At 34.6% G+C, this 11,907-nt stretch overlaps 1 protein-coding gene across 1 annotated transcript; it reads left to right on the top strand.

Annotated features, from left to right (window-relative positions):
• The first annotated feature begins 7,300 nt into the window (after positions 1 to 7,300).
• On the top strand, positions 7,301 to 11,316 carry LOC127519802 (hemicentin-1-like). The gene is made up of 6 exons (XM_051907395.1): positions 7,301 to 7,379; positions 7,536 to 7,601; positions 7,730 to 7,791; positions 7,909 to 8,191; positions 10,036 to 10,335; positions 10,590 to 11,316. The coding sequence occupies exons 2-6, from the start codon at positions 7,559 to 7,561 to the stop codon at positions 10,877 to 10,879; spliced, it is 978 nt and encodes a 325-aa protein (XP_051763355.1). The 5' UTR covers positions 7,301 to 7,379; positions 7,536 to 7,558; the 3' UTR covers positions 10,880 to 11,316.
• The last annotated feature ends 591 nt before the right edge of the window (positions 11,317 to 11,907 follow it).

Genomic DNA, 11,907 nt, shown 5'->3' with positions numbered 1-11,907 from the left:
AATACAGTCTGACCTTTTTAAAACCTGCTATCGAACACCCGCTAAAAACCAATCCACCTTCATGAGCCTGAAAAAACAGAGTTTGTTCAAACTAATCTTGAACTTACCTGGGTAGAAACTGAAACCGGTATTGTGCAACAGGCCACAGATGGTGTTGGTTATGTTTTCTCATAATCATTATTTGATCTGAATCACTGAACTCATTTAGAGCCCAATCTCTGAATTAGATTTACATTATTGATTACAGCAGCACTGTGATTCTACAGCAGAAGATCAGCTTTTACAATAAAATACAAAGGATTTCTTAAAAATTGTTCTGATAAAAACAAAAAAACAAAAAACAAAAACAAACTTCATGTTAGATTGTTAATCGTGAAGTTATTTAAACGAGCTGCATGTAATCAGCTGTGCCACCATATTTGGAATTTGGGCAGGAAATTACTGAATATGGTGAGTACTGACACCTGTATTCACCAAAACTATTGCTCACGAGTTATTATTGACTTATTGTTTTGTCTGATTGTTTGAAGGAGGATGAAGTTAGTTGATGAAGAAATAGGCATGTTGTATATGTACTAAAGAGTTTTCAATACATTACTGACTTATGACTGCTTGTATGGTCTAATTTTTACTTGTACAGAAAGACTACATCAAGAGGTAGGAGAGCTGTCAGCTGGGACTAAAAACACTCAATGCTGAGGTCAGTCTTCACAGAAGTGGTCAGTTTGCATGGCCCAGACTGAAGAGAAGCGGGTCTGAGGCCAGAGATGATGGAGTCTTTGTTGACGGGAGTATTCTGTGGCCACCAAGTGCAGCACTGCAGCCTGAAACCATCAGTTATCCGATGTGAAGACTGATTTCCCAAACAGCTCTACTGTGACAACTCAGATGTTATGGAACATAAAAGTAAACATCACAACCGTGAGAACTGGGAGATAACAAATGGTAAGTCCAGTGCAACAATTATAAATAATAATATTATATATTGTTTATTGATTTACCACCTCCTAAATACATGTTTTCTTGTACTAGGACTTCATCCCTTGCTTGAGAAAAAGCTACTGTGCATCAGTGGTGCTGATGAACTATTTGAGCTACTTCAAGTTCACATCACCGGGGACCCAGCACTCTGTGCTTTCCTCACACACCACCTGGTGTAGATTTCCAGGAGGGAGGGACACTCACCTCCAACAATGTTCTGTGCAGTTCGTAATGCTCTCTGCAGAGATTTGCAGTTGAGGGCAGTGCTGTTCCTATACCAGGCAGGGATGCAGCCAGTCAGGATGTTCTCCACAGTACATGTGTAAAATGATTTGAGGGTTTGGGGCTCACGCTGAACTTCCTCAGCTGAGGAAGAAAAGACATTGATGAGCCTTCTTCAGTACCGCATCAGTGTGGATGGCCATGTGTGGTCCCCAACTAACAGAATTTTGTTATAAGAACGTTCTCTAAATATTCAGTGTTGGTTCTGGGAACATTAAAAACGTCCAGTTTTCTTGATGTTACAGGAACGTTTTTATAAGGTATGATGTTCCTCAAACGTTCTTTCAACTTAATTTTGATTTAAAATTCAACATTCTAGGAACGTTGATTTGTAACATTCCAAGAACATAAAAATGTCCAGTTTCCTTAATGTTAGTAGAATGTTATTTAAAGGTTAGAATTATGTTCCTGAAACGTTCTTTCAATCATTCAAACACCTGCTGTGAACAAACACTGAAAGAAAGAGAAATAAGAACACAAACTACAACTTTCTTCAGCCACAGCCTTAGATGAACTGAAGATGAAAGACATTCAAGATCTGATTAATCATCTCCACAAACAGCATTACCAGCTTCACTTATTACTAACCAGACTGACTTTATTTCTGTCACACATCTTCAGAAGCTCTTATTGAGAATTAACCAAAGTTTAGATGTTTCGTTTGAGGTCACCATCATGGAGATTGGTGGTTGCTTTAGTTGAGCTTTTGACCCCTGACTATCATAAAGTTGCTTCATTATCAGCAATAAGAAGTGTTTTCAGAAAACATGTAGACAAATAACTGGTTTAAACAATTGCTTATTTATGAAATTGAAATGCTGTATCAAACTCAACCAATGTGAAAAATATCATTTGCAACACTGTCATTGTTAACTTTTTGTTTAAAACATGTTTCTGTGTCATTTATACACAGACATCAACATTCGGCATATGAAACACAACAATGGTGACGCTTCATGCCAGCATACAAAACACATTCATGATTCCCAGCATGCATTGCGGCATGAATAAATTATGCTGCTGAATATTTTTTTTTTATTGTCACCATTGTTGAGGTTTGTATGATGAGTGCTGATGTGTAAGTGTGTCGTTTTTAGTTTTTTTTATTTATTTTTTTTTTATTATTAGTTTTGGGCAATCCAACATAAATCAGTTCAGCGTTAAAAATGATTTCTATCACATTTTTGAGTTTATTATTTTCTTCTCCTAACACATCAATTCCAGAGCTAATGAAAACTAGAGAAAATTAAGTTGAAAGAACATTTGAGGAACATATACCTTATAAAAATGTTCCCAGAACCAACACTGAATATTTAGAGAACGTTCTTATAACAAAATTCTGTTAGTTGGGGACCACACATGGCCATCCACACTGATGCGGTACTGAAGAAGGTTCATCAATGTCTTTTCTTCCTCAGCTGAGGAAGTTCAGCGTGAGCCCCAAACCCTCAAATCATTTTACACATGTACTGTGGAGAACATCCTGACTGGCTGCATCCCTGCCTGGTATAGGAACAGCACTGCCCTCAACTGCAAATCTCTGCAGAGAGCATTACGAACTGCACAGAACATTGTTGGAGGTGAGCGTCCCTCCCTCCTGGAAATCTACACCAGGTGGTGTGTGAGGAAAGCACAGAGGATCTTCAGAGACTTTCCATATATTGTTCATATCTGTCCATACATTGTATACAATGTCTTGTGAATTGATAGCTGTCATTCAGTTATGACAATGGGCACGCGATGCGCGCAGTAGACCAATCACAAAGGATTGGGCCATCTGACCAATCAGAGCAGTGTAGTTTCACGGAACGGAGGGGTTTAGAGAGACTGATTCTTTGAACTGCTTCTAACGAATCATTTACCAATCTTTGGTGAAATTAAATGTATATTATGAGAAAACAAAAGTGTTTTTTGACCTTGCATGCATATAAACCTGTTGTAGGAGACTCCCAAAACAATATTAGGAACCTTAAAAAGGCATAATAGGGGCACTTTAAAGTATGATTGGAAAAATATAATTTTAATGAACTGGTTTATTTGAACTGTTTGTTCAATTAACCTTAGAAACACCTCACTGTATAATTTCTTATGTTTTGGTGTCATGACAGAAAAAGCCATTTGAATACATTTAAATAAAGCCATAGGCACAAATTGCTGGTTGTTGTATTTTTGTTGAGATTTTTTTTTTTAAACTATGATACTTGGATATTGATAAAGCAGGGGAAAAAAGAGAGTCTGACATGGGCCTGTGAGAGGTGCAAACATTTATTAGATAACAGAAATGCATGACAACTATACTGAAAGGCTTTTTATAAGATACAAGTTTCTAGGCCCAACTTTCAGTAATAGATTATGCATTACAAAATAGTCACAACTACAACTAAAATGTGCACAAACATTTTCAGTTTTGTGAAAAACTATATTTAATTATATTTAATATATAAATTTTATATTTTTTTCTGTTTAGGCCACAAAAAAATAAAAATAATTGAGTTCAATATGCATATGGCTACATTTTGGACAGCTGCTATGTACAAAGTCTTGTTGTTGAATGTTTCTAATATCTACCTATTTTCTTTGGCCACAAACACATTTTCATTGATAGATTTGCATTTCATTTATAGACTTAGATTTTTAGATTTGAATTTTTGACAGTTGGAGTCTGAACATAACGTCAATGTAAGTCTATGGGATTTTTTCCGAATTTTGATAGTCATTTTTAGGAAAACCGTAAATCTTTTTCAAGCCAACCTAATTAGTGATGAACACCTGCTGTTAACAAGCATAATCACTGAAGGAAAAGAAACAACAAGAGCAAAAAAAAAAAAAAAAAGAGCAGAAGCACAAGGACTACAACAGACTTCCAGCCACAGCCTTAGATGAAATCAACTGAAGATAAAATACATTAATTCTCTCAAGATCTCAGCAGAGGAGGGTTAAACAATAAAAAGAGTATCAAGTTGGACAAAATTTTTTATCAGCATGCATTGCTTCAAATCAGCCGCTGATCGGTCTGTGCTGCGCTGCTTCAAGTCAAACAAGCCTTTAATCTGGTTAGTAATAAATGAAGCTGGTAATGCTGTTTGTGGAGTTGTTTAATCAGATCTTGAGAGATTTAATGTCTTCTTTCATATTCAGTTGATTTCATCTCTTTCTGTTCTTGTTGTTTCTCTCTTCTTCATTGATTCTGCTTGTTAACAGCAGGTGTTCATCAGTGTCTGAATTCACACACGTGTTTTCATTCAATGTCAAGTGGACTATATTAGTAAACAAAGGGAATAGGAAATGAGGGTACAGGGTGTGATTTGGAACACAGCCTCTGAGTGTCGACTTTGAGTGCTGTTAATTCACGGTAAATTGCTGTAGGCTACTTTCTAGAAAACATCAAATATTACCCAGAATGCATTGTTTTCTATGGTATATTACTGTTTTAACGGAAAACAGCATGCTACAGTTAAAAATTGGCAATTTTTACAGTGTATCATAATATCAGTTTTTGTTGGAGTGATTCTGGCTGTGGCTGTAGCTGTAGGTCTGAAATGCTGTCACAACAAAGCCATACAAAATGGACAGGAAGGCAAGTATCTTGTAGTGATGGGTCAACAGCGTGTGGATCCATAAGCAGCTTTATTACACACAGCAGCAGTACAGAAAAGGGCAGAGCAATACCGTAGTCAGGGACAGGCAGGGGTCGAGGCAGGCAGCGAGAATCAGAGACGGGTCACAGGCAGAGATCAAGACAGGCAGCAAACAATCACAGTCCAAGGTACAGGCAAAGTTCAAGGCAGGCGGCAGAGGTTCACAGATAACAAATGGTCCGGGTAATAACAAGAGATCAGTCCACAGAAATAACGCTCAGAAATGACTACCGTAGCAAATCAAGACTTCACAAAGATGTGTTGTGCGTGTGAGGCTTAAATAGTGTGTGTGATGTGGTGCAGGTGAAAGTGCAATCAGTCCCAGGAATGAGGGCCTATGGGAAATGGAGTCCGAATGGCAAAGAGTCAATATTCCGGAGATGGCTCCCTCCGGCGGTCCGGAGGATGAGCCGTGGGAGCCATATTCATGACATATCTAATAAAAACCGAATTCAAGAGAAGTGCAAAAATATCGTTTTTATACATATAACTTTGAGATTGAGGTTTTACTGCTTTGAACAACAAAGAAATTATTTTTTAAGCAGTTCGGACTGATAAGGAAGAGATTCATTACGCAGAAACAACGTTTTGTGCATGCAGTGTTCTGTTTCTGTATGCAAAAGAAAAAGAAAAAGAAAATCTGTCTGTCTGAGGAAACTCCAGCTGCTACCACAGAAATCTGTTCGCTTACACATGATTGAGCAGTAGTTTTGTCATGTGTTTTTTCCAGACATCACACAATGTTGCAATAAAGGCACTATTTTAAGACAATGTCATCATTTTCCACTGCCAGAATGTATTTCTTAGTTTCTTTAGTTTTATGTTTGGCCACAAGAAACAGAAAATGGAATTTACTGAATTGTAACTGAAAAGAAATTCAAGTAATTGCATTAGAACCCTTAAACTTTAAGAGATTAAAAAAGATAATCTTAAGAACATCTAAGTGTATTCAACTGTGCTATTTTGAGACACCATGAATATGAACTAAAATGTGCTTTTAACATACTTTTTCATTTAACATAGGTCTTTCATACAAAGATGGGTTCAAGTGTACTCCAGAATCTGAAAAGCAACAATGGTGTTATAAATGATCTTTATCACACTGGTTGAGGGTTATACTTTCCAATTATTCTTCAATTAAACCTGCAATTACTTGCTGTTAAAATCAGATATGTTGATCTGTTTTATCAGTGCAAAAACTTTTTCTAAAAACACCTACAAACACTGAAAAAGAAACAACTCAACAAAGTCAAGGGTCAAGAGCCCAACTAAAGCAAACACTGATCTCCACGATGGTGACCTCAAACGAAACATTTTCAATAAGACATCAACATCTAAACCTCTGTTAATTCTCAATAAGAACTTCTGTAGGTGTGTGTCAGAAATAAAGTCAGTCTGGTTAGTAATAAGTGAAGCTGGTAATGTTGTTTGTGGAGTTGTTTAATCAGATCTAGAGATTTAATGTCTTTTATCTTCAGTTCATCTAAGGCTGTGGCTGAAGAAAGTTGTAGTTTGTGTTCTTATTTCTCTTTCTTTCAGTGTTTGTTCACAGCAGGTGTTTGAATGATTGAAAGAATGTTTCAGGAACATCATACTAACCTTTAAATAACATTCTACTAACATTAAGGAAACTGGACATTTTTATGTTCTTGGAATGTTACAAATCAACGTTCCTGGAATGTTGAATTTTAAATCAAAATTAAGTTGAAAGAACGTTTGAGGAACATCATACCTCATAAAAAAGAACGTTCCCCTAACATCAAGAAACGGTATTTTTTAAGTTTCAAGACTGAATATTTAGAGAATGTTCTTATAACAAAATTCTGTTAGCTGGGCCCCTACCTTCAGGTAAGATGCACTTGCACTGTCAATGTACAAACCATGAGACAAGAACTATCTAATAATGCAGTGGTGTTGCACTACATGGTCTAGAATATATTTAGCCTGTTATATCTGGATAGTGCCCTATATCTTTTTCTAAGGCTTAACAATGCCATTTATTGTCTCTAATGTATTCCTATATATTGTAATGGCAAATGTCTCGTTAAATAAATGACATATTACAAACACCAGCCAGCCTTTTCTTTTTAAGCATTATTGCGATATTTAGGCTATATGTATATGGCTATAATAGTTTTCTATTTTTCCTGTGTTAGTTTGCCTATGTTAGTTTGTAATTTCAATAAACGAAGCCGAAACGAATTGGTTTATTTTCGTAACCGACACTGCTCAGGACATTTTTGACACGTCTTATTGACTAATGCACTTATAAGGTAAAAAAAAAAAAAAACGGATGGTAGCGTGACTGGGGTTAAAAAATTGTGATCGCAGCGGATTCCTTACTGGCATATAACTCATTACAAAATACTTTTTCACTTTCATTTTAAAGCGATTAGCAGGTTTTTTTCTCACAGCGGCTGTACAATCCGTGTTGTATATTCAGACGAACCGACCTTAGGCTAATTATTAAAAAACACGGTATTATCATCACTACATAAATCTGTAGGCTAATAGTTTTTGTAATGGCGAATGAAAGCTTAAACGCTTAATTGCATTTAGGAAATGTTTATTTTTATTTTCATTTTCAAATGTATTCGTTTAAGAAATTTGACTTATTGTTTTTCTTATTTGCAGACTTAATATTCCTGTAAGTGAACATGGAGCGCTCATTTCTTTTGCTCTTTTTGTTGCTTTTATGTGGTAAGTTTTTATTTTAATAGCCTAGTTTTTTTCTGTTAACCACACAACAAATTCATTCGTAAAATAGCCTATAGGCTTATTTGAAACTTTTGTACACTGTTAGCAGTTTTGTAAATTGTTCTCATCAGTTTCAGGTGCAGAGTCAGATGAAATGAAAGTGCTGCCGGAAGATTCCTACACTAATTTAACTGTAATAATTCAACTTATTTCTGTAAATATGTCAGAGTGGTTCAGCTTTGATCAAATTTTCTTTATTTTAATTTTTATATTGTATTTTTGTTCTTAATGAGTTTCTTGTGGTTTGCAGCTCCCAATTCCTAAAATTACCAGAGCGTATCAAGAATGTTCTTCATCGGAGTCCAAATGTTTGGTGATGTGTTCAGTGTTGAATGTGAGTGATGTGACTCTCTCCTGGTACAAAGGAAACCGTTTATTGTCCAGCATCATTATGTCTGATCTAAGCAGCAGGCTCTTTCTACATCTGGAGGTGGAACATCAGGATAACAACACCTACAGCTGTGTGATCAACAATCCCATCAGCAAACAGACCAAACATCTGGACATTATGCAGCTCTGTCAGACATGTGAAGGTATGTCACATAATTTGATATATTGAGAAAAAATTTGTATAGCCCTACACAGCAAAAAATGATACTTTGGACATACCTAAAAATACTGTAATTTGTTACAGCTAAATTTATTTGTTTTTCTCAAACTATTTTTTTTTGATTTGGTTGAAACTTTAAAATTTAATTTAATATCAATTAAAATGGTTATTCTGCCCAAGAAAAAAAAATGCATTCACACAAAGTTAAAATACTGTTTATTAGAGACCTTGAATATATATATATATATATATATATATTTTTTTTTTACTTACAACTTAAATTTTTATTTTGGAGAATTCTAATTTCTACTATTAAACCCAAATATAGTTTTAGCTTTTGAATAAACTAATTACAAACTACAGTCTTTTTGTGTTAAAGACAATTTTATTATCTCAAATAAAATTTCTGTACAGTGTAGTTGAAATAACAATGATGTTCATCAGTATATACAATGTATATAATAAAATAACAAAATACTTTTTCACTTTCATTTTAATGCTATTAGCAGGTTTTTTTCTCACAGTACTGATGTCAGTACTGAGCAAAAAAAAAAAAAAAAAAAAAAAAAATCAGTGTCACAGCGCAAGCACTACTCTTCACCACAATGATAACCACAAAATTCAATAACAGAAACTCCTCTAAATGTCCAACTGAACATTAAAATAAACCTGGGAATAGTGTTGTCAAAGGTACCAACTTGGGTATTTTGAAATTTAAAAAATGTGATGATACCAGCTTAGCCTATTTTGTGTGCTGTTGAGTGGATTCTTAAACACCTCTGATTAGCCATTGTGTGTTCACACACTCAACATATATATGTCTGTGATTGGCTACAATTATCAACGCTTCCAAAACGTTGTAAACAATCATCTTTGACAGAATACACACTCTTTGTAGTGTGGAAACTAGAGTATGAGATAAAAAGACACACCTACAAAATGTTTTTTAACAGTAATAAACTTTAAGGAAAAAAAACACTATAAAATTGAGTTTTGTGGGTCACCGTTGCGCTGAAGAGTAGAGCCTGTGCTTCATTCCAGGAGAAGACCAAAAAACATTGGTGATATGTTGCATGTTGCTTTTTTTTTTTTTTTTTTTAAACAGGTGGTGACTGTGTAGTTGTTGATACAATAAAAATTCATTTTTTTTAAAAGATTATTTTTAGTGGATTCAAATGAAATAAGTTCACAGTAGTAATATGCTCACTTAGTAAACATGTCATAAATATATGTTTATATATTTAAATGGCAGTTGGACAATTTAAGGTAGTTGGTTTCTGCAAATGAAATGAGTTAACTTAAGTTTTAATTTAGTGCATGGTATCCTTACAGTAACATACTGTAGATTACAATAAGTTACTGGCAACAGTGTTGCCAGTATTTAAATGTAAAAAAGCCTGGTAAAGTCTAACAGTGTATTTATCATGCTTCAAAGGCAAACTGATGCTCACAAAAGCTTAAATGTACACACAAATTCACTCCAACATCTTTTAATGTTCACGTTAAACCCTGAATAGTAGACAAAATAACTAAACGTGTTTGGAGAGAAATTAAAATGTAGGCTATTTGCTTGACCTAGAAATTTAAAATGAGCGCAGAAGAAAAAATAAATCAATGCAATGCCTCTACATTATGATACTGAATTATGAATGAAACAGAAAACTGCTGTATATTTACAGTCACTCTGTAAAAGATACTGCGTATTACTGTTTTATGAAAATACAGTATAATACTGTTGGAAATAACCTGTAAAGTTTTACAGTATGACCCCTTTAACTGTGTGTGAAAACTGTTTTGTATGATTTTGCTGTTTTGATTATGAAACAGATATAATACAGACAGAGATGCCAGTGAAGGAGGGAAATTCCATCACTCTACATGCTAATTTAGACATACAGGAGACAGATCATGTATTGTGGATGTTTCAAAAGACTTTCATTGCTGAAATCATTAAAAAAAATATTCATCTATATAACTGTGATGGGAGATTCAGTGGCAGACTCCTGCTGGACAGTAAAACTGGAGATCTCACCATCATAAACACCACCAAATCACACAATGGGTACTATAAACTACAGATTAACAGTATACCTTCCAGATGTTGGGGTTTCAAAGTTACTGTTTATGGTGAGTAAACTGAATAAATGATTTCAGTTCTAGTCTGAATTTAATGTTAAAGTACAATAGAAAGATATAGAGTGAAACACAATTAAAGATGATGAATAGACAATATAGAGAGAGACAAATAGTCTATACCATCAATCTGATTGATGTACACATCTCAATATCAGTGAACAATGAAAACTAATCAAGTTGTATATTGTTTATTCAATTTTTGATCCTGAGACAAAATCATTTATTTCTTCTCTCATGTTTTCCAGCTCATCTGCCAGTTCCGGTCATTACCAGAGAGTGCTCTTCATCATCATCAAGTCAGAAATGTTCACTGCTGTGTTCAGCTGTGAATGTGAGTCATGTGACTCTCTCCTGGTACAAAGGAAACAGTTTATTGTCCAGCATCAGTGTGTCTGATCTCAGCATCAGTCTCTCTCTACCTCTGGAGGTGGAATATCAGGATAAAAACACCTACAGCTGTGTGATCAACAATTCCGTCAGCAACCAGACCAAACATCTGGACATCACGGAACTTTGTTCAGGTTTTCATATTTGATATTAGTGTTTATTTGAGAAGCTTATCTATGGCTGCATTTTTCAGGTATGCCATGAGCTACTATATTGTTTCCTCTCATGTAAGGGTGGTTTGCCTATACAGTAGTTCAGGCTGCAGGATTACCGAATGGCTAAAGAAATGTTAACAGCAAGATGGTAGAAAACTGTACACTTCTTTTTACAGTGTTGCTATAGTGTGATGATACTGTATTGAAATAGGTAGCACTTTAAAGTTAATACCCAATCAGATCTAGATAGCACATCATTTGTAAAGAAAGAGAGAAAGAGACAAAGAAAAGAGGAGGCAAAGAGAGAGTGACCCATGAAAGCAAAGAGCCAGAGAATAAAATAGATATACCAACAGTTCACTGATTCTTTAGATAAGGGACAAAACATGTCCTACACACAAAAGTCCTTTTTATGTTAAAAATAAATAAATTCATCAAAATAAAAATACTTAAAAAGTTACATCTAAAGGAAATCTGGATCCTCAGGACATTCATTGCTTTTATTTTTAAATAATTTTGTTAGTATCATTTTAAATACATGCTCTATACTTGGAAAATACATGTAATTTAACCTTTCCTCAGCATGAGGTCACAATGTAAAATTGCCATTTTTATGTTCTTGGAATGTTGAATTGTTAATCAAAATTAAGTTGAAAGAATGTTTGAGGAACATTATACCTTTTAAAAATGTTCGTCTAATTTTTTATGTTCCCAGAACCAACACTGAATATTTAGAGAACATTCTTATAACAAAATTCTGTTAGCTGGGCACTAGCAGGGTGTTAAAGTAACACTGAAGCAGTGTAAGAGTTAATTAGATATTAAATTAAGTGATTAATTGAATGATAATTGTTTGATTATCGAAGACACCTGATGATAACAAGCACAATCAGTGAAAGAAAAACACAAGAACTACAACTGACTTTCATCCACAGCCTTCGATGAAATCAACTGAAAATACATTAAATCTCTCTTATTACAAACAGACTGACTTTATTTCTGTCATTCATCTACAGTTCTT

Source organism: Ctenopharyngodon idella, chromosome 10 (genome assembly GCF_019924925.1).
Source record: "Ctenopharyngodon idella isolate HZGC_01 chromosome 10, HZGC01, whole genome shotgun sequence".
NCBI classification, from domain to species: Eukaryota; Metazoa; Chordata; class Actinopteri; order Cypriniformes; family Xenocyprididae; genus Ctenopharyngodon; species Ctenopharyngodon idella.
This window is presented reverse-complemented; position numbering and strand designations above follow the sequence as displayed.